Source organism: Mytilus californianus, unplaced genomic scaffold, assembly GCF_021869535.1.
Source record: "Mytilus californianus isolate M0D057914Y unplaced genomic scaffold, xbMytCali1.0.p SCAF_11, whole genome shotgun sequence".
Lineage (NCBI taxonomy): Eukaryota > Metazoa > Mollusca > Bivalvia > Mytilida > Mytilidae > Mytilus > Mytilus californianus.
The window spans coordinates 32,627,677-32,649,070 of NW_026262593.1; the positions used below are offsets into that span (position 1 = coordinate 32,627,677).

At 31.7% G+C, this 21,394-nt stretch overlaps 1 protein-coding gene across 4 annotated transcripts in view; it reads right to left on the reverse strand.

The window, feature by feature from the left end:
- LOC127719908 (phosphatidylinositol 4,5-bisphosphate 3-kinase catalytic subunit beta isoform-like) overlaps nucleotides 1-21,394 on the reverse strand; it is a 77,656-nt gene that overhangs the window by 33,443 nt on the left and 22,819 nt on the right. For 2 of the 4 annotated variants that reach the window (XM_052226271.1, XM_052226270.1), the window contains exons 10-14: nucleotides 20,492-20,677; nucleotides 4,663-4,798; nucleotides 3,351-3,451; nucleotides 1,788-1,841; nucleotides 311-364 (exon numbers count right to left, since the gene is read on the reverse strand). In XM_052226271.1, the coding sequence (XP_052082231.1) occupies nucleotides 311-364; nucleotides 1,788-1,841; nucleotides 3,351-3,451; nucleotides 4,663-4,798; nucleotides 20,492-20,677 (531 nt within the window). The remainder of the gene's footprint in view (nucleotides 1-310; nucleotides 365-1,787; nucleotides 1,842-3,350; nucleotides 3,452-4,662; nucleotides 4,799-20,491; nucleotides 20,678-21,394) is intronic. The other 2 variants (XM_052226272.1, XM_052226273.1) reach the window with 2 other exon arrangements.

The following is a 21,394-nucleotide window of genomic DNA, read 5'->3' on the forward strand; positions in this document are numbered from 1 at the left end:
TCGACTTAATCTTAAAAAAAATTTCTAGAGATTTCACATATATGAAATTAGTTATTCAATAAAAGCAAGTGCCATATTTTATTTCCAGCATGAGTAAGAATGTCTTAAAAATCTTTAATGTCTCTTTAATTTTTTACAGTAAACCAGAGGTTAACCATAATCATATAAATAACTGGATCCTAGAGATTCAACAAATTGGTACTCTCTCTGGGAACATAGTTTATTCATTGCATATAAATGTATGTAATTCAAGCAAACATTGCTGTAAAAGCTGACTACATATAAACTAGGTATATATGATACTACATACAGTAGAGCCTGGCATTCCTGGAACTTCTATATGAGTACTGGCCAGTTCTAACACCTGACAAAAACACAGAACATGCAGGGTTAATATGGTGAAGAGAACAGATGAAAGTCTGAAAAGAAATTTGTTAACAAATTTTCATCCTAAGTATATTGATTTTCTGGTAGAGGTAACAACAAATTTGGTTTTTGTTCATGAAATAATAACTTAAATTTAAAATGGTAAAATATGAACCAAAAAAGTAAACAGACAAAGATGACCTGAATTTATACATGTCTCAAAAGGATGAAAATTAGTACAACATTCTATGTAACATAGTTCATATTAATACAAATGAAATACTTGTAATGATGAGGTAGTGAAAGACATGCAATAACTACTTGTAAATATAACCTAATTATATAAGTATAGCGTGTATCTGAGTAAGTCATTACACTAGGAAGGTCAAGTATTGAAATTGAAAGATTTTAGATCAAAATACATTTTCTTATTAGTGGAAATATATACTTATTGAAGATGTATTAAACAGTAAAGATGGATTATAGTGTTTTCCCCCATTTATAATTATTGAACCAAATTCCACAAACTATCAACAGATTTTTTCCATAAGTCTGCACATACAGACATCTGTACAGGGGAATTTCAAGATTGATAGTTTTCTTATTTTAATTATTTTCATTGGAGAAAATTTAATCTTATCAAAAATTTAATCAGAGAATTTGCATGAACTAATAAGTAATTATATACATTTTTTTGGTACTACATGTACTTCTAAAATTAAGACTCTTTACATTAAACTAATTTTTTTACACAACCAATAGTGTACTGTTCTTTGAATTTGATATGAAAAATAAAAAAGCAAAAGACAAAACGACAAATCCTTGCAGTTTGGCAAATGCACATTGCATGAATTTACAGAATACATGAAAGTTTTATAATTTATTGATACAGATTCAATCTAAACCTCTTCTGAGATAATTTTACTGAAAATTTAGAAAAAAAATAAAAGGTACATTTTTGCAAAGTTTGAAAAATATCTATTGATTTTAGTTTGGAGCCACAAGCCACCTTATATATAACATCGTGCAGAAACATATATGATACACCATCCACCTTTCATTCTATAAATATCATTAAGTAATTCAAATATGAATATTCATTTCACATTATTTTTTACATGTTTTTCAGCCAATCAAAATTAATTCAATATTTGAATGACATCTAGTCAAAATTTTCTTTATTATAAAAAATTCCCCTCTCAGAGTAGAAGGTGCCACAAAGACAAAATAGTATTAAGTTTAGGATGAACTGACTATAAATCTATCATCTTCATAAATTAAAAAATGAATTTTGCTTCACTTTTAACTAAAACAAAGATCACCAATTTACATCTAATGAATATTCATATTTAAAATATATAAAACAACAAGTCTTGAATGTGCAGTGAGGATTCATGCCATGACAGACAACCCTAACTTACTGGTGACCCACATTTCCCTGGCTCCTCCATATGGTCACTGGCACATTGTAAAACCTGTGTTGTAATTTTCAGATCAAAGAGATAATGTATTTACAAGTCATTGACAACACAATGTGTGTAAACTATTAACAACACAATGTGTGTAAGCTATTAACAACACAATGTGTATATACTATTAACAACACAATGTGTATATACTATTAACAACACAATGTGTATATACTATTAACAACACAATGTGTATATACTATTAACAACACATGTGTTTAATATTAAAAAACACAACATGTATATAATATTAATAAAACAACATGTATATAATATTAATAAAACAACATGTATATAATATTAATAAAACAACATGTATATAATATTAATAAAACAACATGTATATAATATTAATAAAACAACATGTATATAATATTAACAACACAACATGTAAATAATATTAAAAACACAATGTGTATATAATATTAACACAACATGTATCTAAAATTAAAAACACAATGTGTATATAATATTAACAACACAACATGTGTATAATATTAACAACACAACATGAATATAATTTTAACACAATGTATATAACAATTAATAACACATTGTGTATTGTATTAACAACACTTTGTGTATAATATATTAACAACACAATGTGTATTTATCATTAACACTATGTGTATTTATCATTAACACAACTTGTATATATACCATTCATTACAACACCCTCTTGTGGATTGTTGATTTATGTGTATTTATCATTAACACAATGCTTATATATACCATTCATTACAACACCTTCTTGTGCATATATCCATCATGGAAACAGTGTTTTCTATATTGGAATGCTAAGTTTACTTCTGTTAAAATATTTTATAATGTTCTGTTATTTCAAACATGACCTCACATTTTACATAGTGCCTTCATTTCAACTGTAGACTACAGATCAATATCATAACACAACATGATATTTTAACGCTGTCACCAAAATGTAATATACAAGCAATACATCTCTACTGGAATCAGCCCTTGATCTCACAAGTAATAAATATAACAGTTGTTTTTTTAAACTAAGCAATGTATAATTGTTTCTATCTTTTGGTATTTGTCTTTCTTTGTTCACTATCTGTAACAGTTTTACTTTATTCTTTTATTTTGGCAGTAGATGTAGTGCTTTACAACCTATATTTAAGGCCCTTTTAATCTAATCTGTATTAGCTACTCATTTTGAAGGGCAATATTTTGTTGTTTTTTTTATCTATAATGAAACCTGTGCCCCCATAAATTTTATGTAATGTTTTATGTAAGTTTTTTTTCATTTGGAGTTTGAAATTATTTTGTGTAGTTTTATCTTGAGTTATCATACATTATCTAACCATTTTGGTTAGTAAATTTCAGTTCCATTTACTCAGTTTTGAAGACTACACACAGACTTCAGTTCACATTTTATATTATGATTTTGCATCAATATTGAACATTGCTTTATGCATTTTTCATATTATAAATGTAAAAACAAAGAAATACACCAATATCCTAAATTTTCTATTTGGAATTTATTTCTCTTACCTTTTCAATAGGAGGGTAATATATAGATCCCTTCTTATTAAAATCTGGAACACTAAATTCTATCATAGAACAATCTCCCTGAGGATTTGTGGCTACTGTTCCTGTAATAAAGATACAAACTGTCAACAAAACACTATAAACTCTATCATGGAACATAATCTCCCATAGGATTTGTGGCTACTGTTCCTGTAATAAAGACACAAAACTGTCAATTAAACACTATAAACTCTATCATGGAACAATCTCCCTGATGATTTATTGCTAATGTTCCTGTAATATACAAAAGATGAATTTCAATCAACTGCTTTACATGAATATTAGTTCCATGCTAACCATGCTAATAGTAGTAAATTACATATTTTGGAATTTTATCAATAGGATTTCTGGTATCAAATAAAATTATAGAATAATTCATCCAGGAATTTCAAAATGTATGTATTTATTCCTGTTATCTAATACAAATAGAAATAAGAAGATGTGGTATGAACATTACCATTGGTCCGAATTGGACCTTTAACTTATGTAAGTTTATAATCAGTCAAAACTCAGTTTTCAGTACAGCTAACCCCCACCCATAACTATTTATATGGAGAATGTATATATTTTTTCATATATTCAAGTCTAAATTGAAAACAACGTTCAAACCTATGATTGCGTAGGATAAAAACCGCAATTTTTATACGTGTGCATGCAAAACAAATTTCTTGGTAGAGGGTTCTAAATACAGCACAAACAACATTATATACTGACTGTTTCTATTTTTTGTTTGTAGATATTTCAACATGGAAGAGGCCAGTGCAGATATATTTAACCAGTGACCAAACCACACATTTATTTTCAAATGCAAGTTAAGGTGGTACCCAACACCTTGACTAATATTAATTTGGCTCGTTTAATTTTCATAAAATTTTGGCAAAATGTTTACTTTGACCCTTTGACAAAAATATAAAAATTTCAAAAAATTTGAACCAACCACTTTATCAGAAAAATTTCGTTGGTTATATAGCAGTTTGACAAACCCATATTTTGATCATTGAGAAGCTTAATATTTCCTTAACAATACAAACGTAATTAAAACGTTTAGCTGATTTTTACAGAGTTATCTCCCTGTAGTGTAAGGTACCACCTTAAGCACACAAATTAGTTATCAGTGTTTTCAGTCACACAACCAAATTTAGCAAAAAAGGCATTAAACTTTATTATTCCCCTAGCCAACTTATCAACAGGGTAACATATTTTGACTTAATTTTTCACCAAGCCAACTGACCAACAGGGTAACAGTTTGATTTTATTTTTCACCTAGCCAACTTACCAATAGGGTAACAGTTTGACTCTTCCTGTTGTATAAGTTCTGATCTTGGCCACAATGGTAACTTCAGTTTCCCTTTTTGTAGATTTGATTTGTAGTCAAAAATTGGAATATTAGCCCAAGCTAATAATAATGGTTCCTGAAAATAGATATTACTTAAATTATATGTAATATTATATTTTGTCCTTCAACCTTGGTTTTTTTTTTTGTCTTAAGGTAGATTCACTGTATACTGCCATCTTGGATTGTACAAGAGCAACTAGTACATAATCGGTCTAGTTCTTTGCCTAAATCTGCAAATTTTGAGCCAGATTTGCAATTTATGTGTAAGACTATTTAATTATATAAAGAATAAAATGCTCCGCTGGGGCGCAGCTTGATACGACCGCAGAGGTCGAACCCTGAACAGTTGGGGCAAGTATGGACACAACATTCAAGCTTGATACAGCTCTGAATTTGGATTGTGATTAAATATTTGACACAGCATAGGTTTCTGACACAGAATGAATGTGGTCTAAGAACTTAAAAATTTTAAATTGGACATTCACCTATTATGGTCCAATATCCAAAATCTAAATACATGGTTAGATTCAGCATATCAGAGAACCCCAAGAATTCAATTTTTGATGAAATCAAACAAAGTTTAATTTTGGACCCTTTAGACCTCAATGTGGACAAAGTTGATAATGGGGCCCAAAAATCAAAAATCTAAATACATGGTTAGATTCAGCATATCAAAGAACCCCATATATTCAATTTTTGTTGAAATCAAACAAAGTTTAATTTTGGACCCCAATTTGGACCAACTTGAAAACTGGGCCCATAATCAAAAATCTAAATACATGTTTAGATTCAGCATATCAAAGAACCCTAAGAATTCAATTTTTGTTAAAATCAAACTAAGTTTAATTTTGGACCCTTTGGACCTTAATGTAGACCAATTTGAAAACGGAACCAAAAATTAAGAATCTAAATACACGGTTAGATTCGGCATATCAAAGAACCCCAATAATTCAATTTTTGATGAAATCAAACAAAGTTTAATTTTGGACCCTTTGGACCTCAATGTGGACCAATTTAAAAACGGGGCCCAAAATCCAAAAACTTAATACACGGTTAGAATCAGCATATTAAAGAACCCCAAGAATTCAAGAATAAAACCCCATTGAAATTGGTCAAGAAATAAGTAATTTATACGAAGTATCTTCTTTTGCACAATACAGTGCAATTGAATATTTCTTGCCATTGCACAATACTGTACAATTGACAATTTCTTGCTATTGCGCAATATTGTGCTATTGGATATTTCTTGCTATTGCACAATACTGTGCAATTGAAGATTTCTTGCTATTGCGCAATACTGTGCAATTGAAGATTTCTTGCTATTGTGCAATACTGTGCAATTGAAAATGTCTTGCTATTGCACAATACTTATTATATAATAATTCAAACATCCTGTTTGGTGTGTATCTCCTACCATATCATTATTATTTGCTTTTAAATATAAAACAGAAATAACCAACTTAAAATGGAAAATTTAAAAAAAAAAAAAAGGAAAAAAAGAAAAAAAAGGAAAAAAAAAAAATCCCCCCCCCCCAAATTTTTTGAACCCCCTCATGATTCATCACCCCCAAGCTCAATCCCAGCCTTCCCTTTGTGGTATGGTACTTTGCAGTACAATTTCAGAGAGATCCATACACTTGAACACAAGTTATTGTCTGGAAACTAGAAAAATGCTTATTTTTGGCCCCTTTTTGGCCCCTTATTCCTAAACTTTTTGGGCAATTACCCCCAAACTCAATCCCAGCTTTCCCTTTGTGATATGGAACCTTGTAGTACAATTTCAGAAAGATCCATACACTTACACACAAGTTATTATCATGAAACTAGTAAAATGCTTGTTTTTTGCCCCTTTTTTGGCCCCTAATTCCTAATATTTTGAGGCAATTACCCCCAAAATCAATCCCAGCATTCCCTGTGTGATATGGAACCTTGTGGTACAATTTCAGAGAGATCCATACACTTGAACACAAGTTATTGTCTGGAAACTAGAAAAATGCTTATTTTTGGCCCCTTTTTGGCCCCTTATTCCTAAACGTTTCGGGCAATTACCCCCAAACTCAATCCCAGCTTTCCCTTTGTGATATGGAACCTTGTAGTACAATTTCAGAAAGATCCATACACTTACACACAAGTTATTGTCATGAAACTAGAAAAATGCTTGTTTTTTGCCACTTTTTTGGCCCCTAATTCCTAATATTTTGAGGCAATTACACCCAAAATCAATCCCAGCATTCCCTATGTGATACGGAACCTTGTGGTACAATGTCAGAGAGATCCATACACTAACACACAAGTTATGTCTGGAAGTTACAAAAATGCTTATTTTTGGCCCCTTTTTGGCCCTTAATTCCTTAACTTTTGGTACCATAACCCCCAAAATCAATCCCAACCTTCCTTTTGTGGTATTGAACCTTATGGTAAAATTTCATAGAGATCCATTCACTTAAACTAAAGTTAGAGTGCGAAAACCAATGTGTCTTCGGACGACGCCGGACGAGGACGACGACACCAACGTCATACCAATATACGACCGCAAAATTTTTTTGCGGTCGTATAAAAACCAAAGTCCATTTATCAGTTAAATATGGCAAAATGGAGAAAATATTTACAAAGTTTGATCTGGATACTTTCATTTGCTAATCAAAGGCTTCTGTCCAAGTTTTGACAAAATTATAGATGTCTAAAAACTTTTAACTTTAGATTGTTTCTAAATAACTGTAGACAAGAGTGTACATGCTGAAATTTCATGCCTGCTTTACTGATTGTAATGGATTTAATGTTGACAGAATTAAAGATAAGAGTTTTACTAAAAGTAACATATAAACTAAACATTATCAATGATCCATGACACAAAGATTATATAAACTTGTGTCAAACAGACATTAGTCTCTGATACATGATTTTTCATTAGTCCCCTACCCGAAGTGGACTTTAGGTTTGCTCTCTGTCTGTCTGTCTGTCTGTCTGTCTGATTTGTCAGTCCGGCAAATCAGTTTTCCACACTTTATTTCTTCGTGCTTGAAGATATTGACTTGATATTTGGTATATTGTTTTATCATGACAAGTTACAGATAAAGTACGAATTTGTTGCAGTCTTATGATTTTGTGCAGAGTTATGGTCCTCTGACTTAGAAAATTCACTCAAATAATCAGTTTTCCACACTTTTTTCCGTCATGCTTGAAAATATTGATTTGATAATTGGTATATAGTTTTTAATAATCATGACAAGTTACAGATCAAGTTAAAAAAAATTTCCGGCCTGATGATTTTGTGCAGAGTTTTGATCCTTGGACTTAGAAAATTCACTTAAATAATCAGTTTTCCACACTTTTTTTCATCATATTTACTTGAAGATATGACTTGATACTTGTTATATAGTTTATACCATGACAAGTTATAGAGCAAGTTAGCATTTTGTTCCAGTACAATGAATTTTTTTACCGGTAGGGGACTATGTATTGCCAATGCAATACTCTCAGAATGCTTCTTTTTGATTGTTTTTGGCTTTTAACTAGCTTTCAGTAACTGCGAGAACTCTCAAATTGTACTTTCGTGTTGATTTGACCTGTTGACACAATTTGTAATGCATTTTTGTTATTCAATGTTTGCTTGTTTTGTGTTATATCTCGTCTCACTACTTTTTATATGTACCACCTTTGATAAATGTTTAGTATTACCATACATTTTCAATTCTAATCTCTTACTATGAACAACAAAATTGTGTGCATGGGACACAGATGATGCCCCCGCTTGCATATCATATAAAGTTATAAAGGGACATAACTGAAGAACGGTAAAAGTGACGCCACCCAATTTTGAACTTGATCTGTGTTTTGTGGTAATAAGCATTGTGTATAAGTTTCATAACATTTGGTTGAGGCAAACTAAAGTTAGAGAATGGAAACGAAAAATTCAGCAATTTTTCCATTTGTAAATGGGCATAACTCTAGAACGGTTATAGTGACGCCACCAAAATTCAAACTTGATCTGTGTTTTGTGGTAATAAGCATTGTGTATAAGTTTCATAAAATTTAGTTGAGGCAAACTAAAGTTATAGAACGGAAACCAACTTTGGGTTGTACGGACGGACGGACGAACAAGGGTAAAACTTAATGCCCCCTCCTCTACGGCAGGGGCATAAAAAATATTTCTGTACTAACAACAAAATTATTTTATTTGTAGTTACCTATGTAAGTTATAAGTCCCCTACCGACTAAGTCGAAGGGGACTTTAGGTTTGCACTCCGTCTGTCTGTCCATCCGTCAGTCCAGCAAAGCAGTTTTCCGCACTTTTTTTCTTCATGCTTGAAGATATTGATTTGATATTTGGTGTATTGTTTTATCATGACAAGTTACAGATCAAGTTCCAATTTTGTTTCAGTCTGATGATTTTGTGCTGAGTTATGGTCCTCTTGACTTTGAAAATTCACTAAGATAATCAGTTTTCCACACTTTTTTTCATCATATTTACTTGAAGATATGACTTGATACTTGTTATATAGTTTATACCATGACAAGTTATAGAGCAAGTTAGCATTTTGTTCCAGTACAATGAATTTTTTTACCGGTAGGGGACTATGTATTGCCAATGCAATACTCTCAGAATGCTTCTTTTTGATTGTTTTTGGCTTTTAACTAGCTTTCAGTAACTGCGAGAACTCTCAAATTGTACTTTCGTGTTGATTTGACCTGTTGACACAATTTGTAATGCATTTTTGTTATTCAATGTTTGCTTGTTTTGTGTTATATCTCGTCTCACTACTTTTTATATGTACCACCTTTGATAAATGTTTAGTATTACCATACATTTTCAATTCTAATCTCTTACTATGAACAACAAAATTGTGTGCATGGGACACAGATGATGCCCCCGCTTGCATATCATATAAAGTTATAAAGGGACATAACTGAAGAACGGTAAAAGTGACGCCACCCAATTTTGAACTTGATCTGTGTTTTGTGGTAATAAGCATTGTGTATAAGTTTCATAACATTTGGTTGAGGCAAACTAAAGTTAGAGAATGGAAACGAAAAATTCAGCAATTTTTCCATTTGTAAATGGGCATAACTCTAGAACGGTTATAGTGACGCCACCAAAATTCAAACTTGATCTGTGTTTTGTGGTAATAAGCATTGTGTATAAGTTTCATAAAATTTAGTTGAGGCAAACTAAAGTTATAGAACGGAAACCAACTTTGGGTTGTACGGACGGACGGACGAACAAGGGTAAAACTTAATGCCCCCTCCTCTACGGCAGGGGCATAAAAAATATTTCTGTACTAACAACAAAATTATTTTATTTGTAGTTACCTATGTAAGTTATAAGTCCCCTACCGACTAAGTCGAAGGGGACTTTAGGTTTGCACTCCGTCTGTCTGTCCATCCGTCAGTCCAGCAAAGCAGTTTTCCGCACTTTTTTTCTTCATGCTTGAAGATATTGATTTGATATTTGGTGTATTGTTTTATCATGACAAGTTACAGATCAAGTTCCAATTTTGTTTCAGTCTGATGATTTTGTGCTGAGTTATGGTCCTCTTGACTTTGAAAATTCACTAAGATAATCAGTTTTCCACACTTTTTTTGTCATTCTTGAAGAAATTGGTTTTGATAATTGGTTTATAGTTTTATCATGACAAGTTACAGTTCAAGTTTGAATTTTGTTCCGATCTAATGATTTTGTGCAGAGTTATGGTCCTTGGACTTAAAAAATTCACTCAAATAATCAGTTTTCCACACTTTTTTTCGTGATGTGTGAAGATATTGATTTTGAAAATTGATATATATATATAGTTTTATCATGACAAGTAACAGATCAAGTTCGAAATTTTTTCTGGTCTGATGATTTTGTGCAGAGTTATGGTACTTGGACTTAGAAAGTTCACTTAAATAATCAGTTTTCAACACTTTCTTTGTCATGCTTGAAGATATTGACTTGATATTTATATAGTTTACACCATTACAAGTTATAGATCAAGTTAGAATTTTGTTCCAATACAATGAATTTTTAACCGGTAGGGGACTATGAATTGCCAAGCAATACTCACAGAATGCTTGTTTTATCTAACACCATTTTGTCCCAGGTTATAGTTGTCTTTTTGACATTGTTTTACATATTGTATTTATATTCAATGTGTAATGGATCTAATTTATTCGTTCAGTGTATGTTTACTTGTTTTGTAATTGAGTTAAGCTATTTTAATTGATATTTTATAGTGTGTCTTTCTTTGTTGTAATGTTATACTGCTGTTTCAGGTTAGGGTGAAGGTTGGCGCCTGTTAAAATGTTCAAACCCGCTGCATTTGTTATCTCCTGTCCTAAGTCAGGAACCTGTTGTTCAGTGGTTGTCGTTTGCACATTTTTTATATAGATTAGACTGTTGGTTTTTCTGTTTGAATGGTTTTCACTAGTCATTTTAGGGGCCCTTTATAGCTTGCTGTGTGGTGTGAGCCAAGACTCAGTGTTGAAGGCTGTACTTTGACCTATAATGGTTTACGTTTGTCAAATTGTGACTTGGATGGAGAGTTGTCTCATTGGCACACATACCACATCTTCTTATATCTATGTACAGCTTAAAAACAATTGATACACCAAATATAGTTGACCTTTTGCTAATATAGACATAAAAATGAGGTCATGGTCAGATGATACATGCCAGACAGTCATGCACACCTTACAATCATTCCTTGTACAAAATATAATGGTTAACCCTGCCAGACAAACATGTATACCTAACAATTATTCTATACATCAAATATAGTTGACCTATTACTTATAGAATCTGAAAAGAGGACAAAACTATAGAAACTTAACATTGTCCAATGAACCATGAAAATGAGGTAAAGGACAAATGATATCTGCCAGATAGACATGTACACCTTAAAATCATTCTATACATCAAATGAAGTTGACCTATTGCTTATAGTCTTTGATAAATGAACCTATTCACATAAATGTAACCTTGATCACTGATCCATGAAAAGAGGTCAAGGTCAGGTGAACCCTTTCTGACATATATGAAGACCTTCCTAGGAACACACATATCAAAAATAATTATCTTATTACTCATAAAAAGTGAGAAATTCTATACAAAATTTTTAAGCAGTCGCTGAACCACGAAAAATGAGATCAAGGACAATGGTTATAAAGCTTTCAGGATTTGATATACAAATAGTTTACAGCGCTGCCTCTGCTGGATTGTAATACCTATGTTGTGCATACTGCGACTTATGTCTCAGGCAAGACACAAAAAAGAAACCTGTTAATATATCAGGAAAATACAGAAAAATGAAAAAATAAAATGCTTCGCTGGGGCGCAGCTTGATACGACCGCAGAGGTCGAACCCTGAACAGTTGGGGCAAGTATGGACACAACATTCAAGCTTGATACAGCTCTGAATTTGGATAGTTATTAAATATTTGACACAGCATAGGTTTCTGACACAGAAAGAATGTGGTCTAAGAACTTGAATTTTTTTAATTTACCTATTATGGTCCAATGTCCAAAATCAAAATACATGGTTAGATTCAGCATATCAAAGAACCCCATATATTCAATTTTTGTTAAAATCAAACAAAGTTTAATTTTGGACCCCAACTTGGACAAACTTGAAAACTGGGCCCATAATCAAAAATCGAAACACATGTTTAGATTCAGCATATCAAAGAACCCCAAGAATTCAATTTTTGCTAAAATCAAACTAAGTTTAATTTTGGACCCTTTGGACCTTAATGTAGACCAATTTAAAAAACGGGACTTAAAATTAAAAATCTAAATACACAGTTAGATTTGGAATATCAAAGAACCCCAATAATTCAATTTTTGATGAAATCAAACAAAGTTTAATTTTGGACCCTTTTGACCTCAATATGAACCAATTTGATAGCGGGGCCCACAAATAAAAAATCTAAATACATGGTTAGATTCAGCATATCAAAGAACCTCATATATTCAATTTTTGTTGAAATCAAACAAAGTTTAATTTTGGACCCCAACTTGGACCAACTTGAAAACTGGGCCCATAATCAAAAATCTAAACACATGTTTAGATTCAGCATATCAAAGAACCCCAAGAATTCAATTTTTGCTAAAATCAAACTAAGTCTAATTTTGGACCCTTTGGACCTTAATGTAGACCAATTTAAAAAAACGGGACCCAAATTAAAAATCTAAATACATGGTTAGATTTGGAATATCAAAGAACCCCAATAATTCAATTTTTGATGAATCAAACAAAGTTTAATTTTGGACCCTTTTGACCTCAATATGAACCAATTTGATAACGGGGTCCACAAATAAAAAATCTAAATACATGGTTAGATTCAGCATATCAAAGAACCCCATATATTCAATTTTTGTTGAAATCAAACAAAGTTTAATTTTGGACCCTTTGGACCTTAATGTAGACCAATTTAAAAAACGGGACTTAAAATTAAAAATCTAAATACACAGTTAGATTTGGAATATCAAAGAACCCCAATTATTCAATTTTTGATGAAATCAAACAAAGTTTAATTTTGGACCCTTTTGACCTCAATATGAACCAATTTGATTGCGGGGCACACAAATAAAAAATCTAAATACATGGTTAGATTCAGCATATCAAAGAACCTCATATATTCAATTTTTGTTGAAATCAAACAAAGTTTAATTTTGGACCCCAACTTGGACCAACTTGAAAACTGGGCCCATAATCAAAAATCTAAACACATGTTTAGATTCAGCATATCAAAGAACCCCAAGAATTCAATTTTTGCTAAAATCAAACTTAGTTTAATTTTGGACCCTTTGGACCTTAATGTAGACCAATTTAAAAAACGGGACCCAAATTAAAAATCTAAATACACGGTTAGATTTGGAATATCAAAGAACCCCAATAATTCAATTTTTGATGAAATCAAACAAAGTTTAATTTTGGACCCTTTTGACCTCAATATGAACCAATTTGATAACGGGGTCCACAAATAAAAAATCTAAATACATGGTTAGATTCAGCATATCAAAGAACCCCATATATTCAATTTTTGTTGAAATCAAACAAAGTTTAATTTTGGACCCCAATTTGGACCAACTTGAAAACTGGGCCAAAAATCAAAAATCTTAATACATGTTTAGATTCAGCATATCAAAGAACCCCAAGAATTCAATTTTTGCTAAAATCAAACAAAGTTTAATTTTGGACCCTTTGGACCTTAATGTAGACCAATTTGAAAACTGGACCCAAAATTAAAAATCTAAATACACTGTTAGATTCGGCATAACAAATAAATAAATGTGATCAAAGATTTTACAAATCTAATGCGCCATACTGTGCAATTAAAGATTACTTCTTGAAATTTTTCAATATTTGAAATTTGAAAAAAAAATAATATTTGAAGAATAATTCTTTTTAATTTCTGAAATCTGAAATGAGAAAAAATTGACCCCCCACAATTTCTTTTTACCCCCCCCCCCCCCTTTTTCCCCCAAAAAATTCTTTTCCTCAGATATGGTCATAATCTCAATTCAAATTTCCAATGGAGTTGGCAACCATAATTACCCATTTAAATTTACCATAGTGCTAACTTAATCTATTTTATAATAGAATTAAAAATATAATGTCAAATCTTTCATATTGATTTTTTTGTAAAAAAAAAAGATGCAACATTTGCAGATATTTTTACTGGTCTTCCTTTATAAATATGCATTTCTTTAAACATAATTTAAAAGCAGTGTAAGGGAAGTAACCAAAACGTTGTATTTGGATTACCTCCCTTACACTGTTTTAAATTATCTTTATTGTTCATTAACCATTACTTTATACATAATTTAAAAGCAGTGTAAGGGAGATAATTTCAATGATGTATTTGATTTATCTCCCTTACACTGCTTTAAATTATGTTTTGTACTAAAGTATTTGTCCATTAACCAGGACAACCTTGTTTTTCCCCCTTTTTTGCCCCTAATTCCTAAACGGTTTGAGCCATAACCCCCAAAGCAAATCCTAACCATCCCTTTGTGGTATGGAAACTTGTAGTATAATTTCAGAGAGATCCATACACCGTTCCACAGTTATTGTCTGGAAACTAGAAAATGCTTATTTTTGGCCCCTTTTTGGCCCCTAATTCCTTAACTGTTGGTACCATAACCCCCAAAATCAATCCCAACCTTCCTTTTGTGGTATTTAACCTTATGGTCAAATTTCAAAAAGATCCATTCACTTAAACTAAAGTTAGAGTGCGAAAACCAATGAGTATTCGGACGACGACGCCGGACGACGACGACGCCAACGTCATACCAATATACGACCACAAAATTTTTTTGCGGTCGTATAAAAATAAATGAATAATTGCATTATCTAAAATATTAAAACAAATATCAAATATTTGTGTTTTTAGAATCAATTTTTCAACTTGGCCATTTAAGGGGAGATAACTCTTATAGTAAAAGTTTTATACTGGAATGATAGTGAAATTTTCATTTTTTACTTGTAGCAAGAAAACAAGTTCGGTGACACAATTTTTTCTTTTTATTTTCTTAAAGCATATTATAAAACCTATCTTCTCATATTTTATTTAAAAATTCTATCTCATAGATTTCTTTTTATTCACAAAAATGTGTTTTTTCACGAATAATCTATGCAAATGTGTGCAATTTTGCACGACTTGTAGCTTGAAAAATAGCACGGTGACCCATACTTTTTATTTTATTTTTGAAAAAAGCATAGTAAAATCTTCATTTTGGCAAAGTATAAGAAAATTCTATCTGAGGAAATATATACCGATAATCCACCTTAATATAAATATTTGTGATAATCAGTCATAGTTTGTGTAATTTTTATAAAATAATTTGGTGAAAATTTGTTAACAATGTTAACATAAAGGAATAATGGTCCACAAAAATTAAAGTCATCAACATTATAACCAAAAACTTAAATAAATCTTTTTAGATAAGTATTTCTTTAAAGTGACTCTGTATAAAGCAAAATAAAGGAAAAAAAGAAATTTGTAAACAGAATAGAAATTCTTGGTAAGCCTAATATATTTCACTGAAATAAGCTTTGTACAAATAAATAACATTTAAATTTTTTAATATAATCAACAATGCAAAGTATGAATTTATTGTATAGATTTATCAAAATTTCTTCCTTTGCCTTTTCCTTGAATGAGTTTACTGGACGTTCAATAACAGATAGTTTATTTTGCCATATATGTGATATGCTAAGCTCATATAAATCAAAAGTACAGAAAGGAAATCATTTAAAATATTTTGTAGACAATTTAGGTTTAGACTTTTTCTGTTAATCCTGCTGTAACACCCTTCTCTTTTGTTCTAAACATCAGCTTGTCAGTTTTTGAACAAGTAATATTCATTAAAAAAATGCTATTTTTAGAGTGTGTGCATTAACACTTTAGCTATTTTCATTCTCCTTACTAAAACTTTCATAGTTAGTTCCTCGACGTTAATTGTCTGATTATGTTTATTTTAGAATACCATTCTAATCATATTTGAAATATCTGCCACTGTTTAATAAGAATAAGAATGTGTCCATAGTACATGGATGCCCCGCTTGCACTATCATTTTCTATGTTCGGTGGACTGTGAAATTGGGGTCAAAACTCTAATTTGGCATTAAAATTAGAAAGATCATATCATAGGGAACATGTGTACTAAGTTTCAAGTTACTTGGACTTCAACTTCATTAAAAACTACCTTGACCAAAAACTTTAACCTAAAGCGGGACAGACTGACGAACGGACGGACGGACGGACAGACAGAGGTAAAACAGTATACCCCCACTTTTTTAAAGCGGGGGTATAATTAATTTGAGTCAAGGTGTTTGGTACCACCTTAAGCTCTACAAACTATTCAGAGCATAATAACACCTATTAGTTGGTTTCCCATAGAAAATCATGGACTGTACCATTTTCCAAATAGGGACATACTCTCATACCCATACCCGTCAACATCTGAAACTGAAAACGCAGGTCATGAGCTGCATTGAAGAAGAAAATGTCAGGTCATAACGCATACACACTTTTTTTTCGGTTCAATTTTAGAGTTTTTTTTATATACTACAACATATACATGTACCACTGAGATTCCTACAAATATTCAATTTTGTATTTGTTAATTATCTTAATATTTATCATTAATTAATTATCTTTCTATAGCAATGCCCTCTTATTAATTTTTTCACACTACTTTTTATTAATGAATGTCATAAACCCCAACTATACATGTACATGTAAGTAGAAATCAATTATAGCTAATGTGCTCCTATATACAGGAGGAAGATAAATAGAAAGAAGAAAGTGTGTTTCCTTTCAGTGCAATATCTAGAGCATATGGATATGATTAAAAGCTTTTACATTTAAGCAATAATAAAATTATTCTCTCCAACAGAAATGTATTAAAAGGTTCAATCTGTTTTATAATGATTTTTATAGGATAATTGATATTTGCAAACGGCAAATCTTTTAAACAGGACATAGAATTGTATGTAAAGCTTGACTGGCTTCAACTTTCTGGGGTACAATTAACGAGACAATTCTCAAATTGTTACTTTTCAATCAAATGTAATGTTTTGATAGCTGTCTTCGGTAGGGTAAATAAGCAAATCGTAAGTTTTGACTTTTCAATTGTTTACCTCTTCAAGGGAAAAAAGCCGATAAAACCGAATGTATATTTGACTTAAATACTGGAAACAATACCAGTCAGAAATACAGATGAAAACAGGTCATTTTCTGAAATCCTGGGTTATTTGAATACCCAGCGGGTATTTAAAAAATCCTGTGTGAAAGGGGAAATTCACGGGTGTAACCCGCAGAATAATTAAGGGTCAGTTAACAGGTATGCACACCTACACTTCTTACTAAACTATTGATTGTTTTCCTTTAAGCCCTTTTAAAAGATTGTTAAAATATATAACAGTCTTAAAACAGTTTTTGTGGCAGCAGGCATGTAAATTTTGTTAGCCTATCACTAATACACCTAGTATTTCTTATGCTAATTAAACAAAACCTATTGGCATTACAGCTTGAATGTAATATTAACTTTCAATTCAATTTTTCTTAAACTTTATGACACTCAACGGCCAAGTGGTCTTAGTAGTCAATCTACAGGGATCACTAGCCGTCAATTCAGAAGTTGTAAGTTTATACCCTGCTTCTAGCAAGGTGTGTTTCACTTCTATCTTAATTGACCTGTCAAAGGTCACTGGTTCTCTCTGGGTACCCCAGATTCCTCCAACAATAAGATCTGGCTGACATAATATGAGCGTCTGAAAGGGGCGTTATACATTTCTGAATTCTTTTATTTTTGGGTCAATTTTCTCTATTCTCTATTTTTTAGGAATAATACCACTATTGATTTTCCCCCATTAGTCTTTGTTAAATTGGCAATTTTCAAACAATTGTGCAGAATTTATCTATGTTTTAAATAAAGAAATAATTGGCATGAGTAAAGTTTTATCCTGTCCAGTACTAAAGTGAAAATTTCACATAACATTTCATTGCATATAAGATAATAACCATCACCGGAAGTAAACCAATCAAATTTCCACCCTTTTTATCCCTGTTAACAAGCTTTAGTAACCATGTCACCTAAAGTTTCCAAAATATCTTTATTACTACATGAAGAGATTTGAAATTGGGTGTCGCCATTTCTTCTTTCACACAAAATCCATGAATATTGTTTTATACCACAAAGGGGTTATGACCATCGTAGTTAATTATGTGTTAATTTCAAGATCTTTTGGGGGGTGGGGGGTGTATTTGGGGGTTAAAATTGGAAAAAATCCAGTTCGGATCGACCATCCTTCACGACGTTCGGCTCTGAAATTTACGTGCCGTCATCATTTCTGTCAATGCACATCTGCCCAGCAAAATTAAATTTTATTTCGTAGCAGATACGGTAAATATTGACCTTACACTGAAACACTTTGTGATACACATTCCCTTGACGCTCTCAGCAATTTAACAACAGATTTTTACACGTCAAGAGCTTTTCCTTCCGGGGAACCGCATCAATTCAACATGAAAAGGGTGGGGGGGATTACTTCAGTTTTTGGTTAAAAATGGGAACCAAAGTGCGGCTGGAATGTGAACAACCCCCATTCATTTATTAATGCATAAAATTTTCAGCCCACTCATATATGGGGGTGGTTCTGAGCACGGAAACACCAGAAATCAGGTGCGGATCCAGGATCTAATGTTAGGGGGGGTGCAAAAAATATTGTTCTGCGGAACGGAGCATGTTGCGAAATATTTTTGGGTAAATTAGCAAAAATTTACGTGCCGTCATCATTTCCACTTTGTCTGCAAGTATTATGGTCTGCTGAGCAAAAAGTATATCCTAAAGGGTGGGGGGATTACTTCGGTTTTCGGTTAAAATGGGTACAGAAGTGCGACTGGAATGTGACCCCCCATTCATATATTAATACATAAAATTTTCAGCCCACTCATATATGGGGGTGGTTCTGAGCACGAAAACACCTGAAATCAGATGCGGATTGACTGTCATGCGCACCTGGATTTTTTATTATTCAATGTTTTCCCTATGTGTCTAGTACACAAAATTTATTTCCAAAATTTTTTGGGGGATTGGCAAAACTGCTAGAAGTGCTAGACAGATTATTTTTTTTTACCAAATCAGGGTCAGGATATTTTTTGTAACAAATCCCAGTCAGTTTTCACTCTATATGTCACCAATTAAAGGTATTTATAAACACATATTATTTTGATCAGTGCAATGCATCCAGGGTATAACAATGACATATCCTATGATTAGATCAAAAAGGCCAATAGTTTCTGTCTGGAAGACTATTCTTTTGGGTGTCATATTGAGTGGTAGTATTTCGTCTGTGACACGCTTCAAAAAGATTTAAGATCTTAATATCGCCTTACACCAAAACTATATATCTTCAAATTATGAACCAAAGTATATTTCACAGGTATTTTCTAGTTTTATAGAAACAGCAAATAAAAAAGAATGGTGCTTTGAAACACCAAAGATACATGTTTATGACTCAGACATATTTTTCTGCAATGAAATGCAGGGTTAATTTCCTACAACTGTCAAATTCAAGGGAATATTTTTTTTCTACCCTTTTTTCGTATGAAACCGGATGTGACATACTATGATTTGCTGGTATGACACCTTTAACACCCCATCATTTCCTATTGTTTAATTTTTTGGCCTATTTTTCTCTATTCTTTGTATATTTGGTTCATTTTTCTATAGTTTGGTCCATTATTCTCTATTCAGTAAACCCCATTCAGACTTTAATGATATAGCCAAGTTTGCTGAAAAGGCATTTATATGTCCTTTGATTGAGTTAAGCTATTTCAGTTGATATTTTATAGTGTGTCTTTCTATGTTGTGATGTTACACTATTGTTTCAGAAAAAGGGTAAAGGTTTGGTACTATTAAAACGTTTAAACCCGCTGCATTTGTTTGCACCTGTCCTAAGTCAGGAATCTGATGTTCAGTAGTTGTCGTTTGTTGATGTGTTTCATAAATGTTTCTCGTTTCTCATTTTTCATATAGATTAGACCGTTGGTTTTCCCGTTTGAATGGTTTTACAATAGTAATTGTTGGGGCCCTTTATAGCTTGCTGTTCGGTGTGAGCCATGGCTCCGTGTTGAAGACTGTATTTTGACTTATAATGGTTTACTTTTATAAATTTTGACTTGGATGGAGAGTTGTCTCATTGGCACTCATACCACATCTTCTTATATCTATTTAAAACACAAACAAATAAACAAACTAACAAACTATCAAAACCCTTACCTTTCCTTTCTTGGAATGGAGTCCAAAACATAATCGGCTCATTTGAGGAAGATCCTGTACTTTAATGTCAAAGTTTATACAGTCATTAAAGCTACACAATCCATCTTGTGAAACTGAGACTTCTTTGGTTTCTTGTATACTACACAAAGGATCAGGTCCATGGAACACTCCTACACACAGACGTACCTGTCAATATAATATCGACAATATTACATTTTTCTTTTTCACTAAAACTTTTACAATGAATAATTTCTTATAAACATAGATAATTTTAAATGTTTGTTCTAAGTTATTTGAGTTTAGGCTAACGCCTTTAATGTTTATTATTCACTGATAACAAATAGGATGACGATATAGTCCAATATTTTCCGGGATATTAGAAATTATTGTTGGAGGTTTTTAAAGAGTGTTTAAAAGTAGGTATTATATTGTGCAAACTGAGAGTGTAACATATCAATATACAATATATGTACATTGCGGGAAAATATAATTTAAAATATAAATATAAAAATTTACTTGTATGAGCTTTAGAAACAGGACGAAAAGAGAAGCTCGCCAAGCTTTTCTCCTGTTTCGTAGAAAGTCATATTTCTGTATCAAGTTTTATTTCAAACAATGGACATTTATTGTTTTTTATCCAGCAATTTACACCTTGCACTTAAAGGTTAAATTGTTTAAATCCAAATAGTTGTCTCTGATTATTCCAAGAAATCGACATACTTAAACGCAAAGAGGACTGCAAAATGAACTGTCACACAAAAAAAAATATTCACATTATTATTTGCTCAATATTGAAGTGTAATAACAGGAGACTTTATATTTGTAAAAGTACAAATAAAGCAAAAAATTATTTGTGTACATGTTATTTGTACAATAGTTGGCTGATTGCAGGATAATAATGTT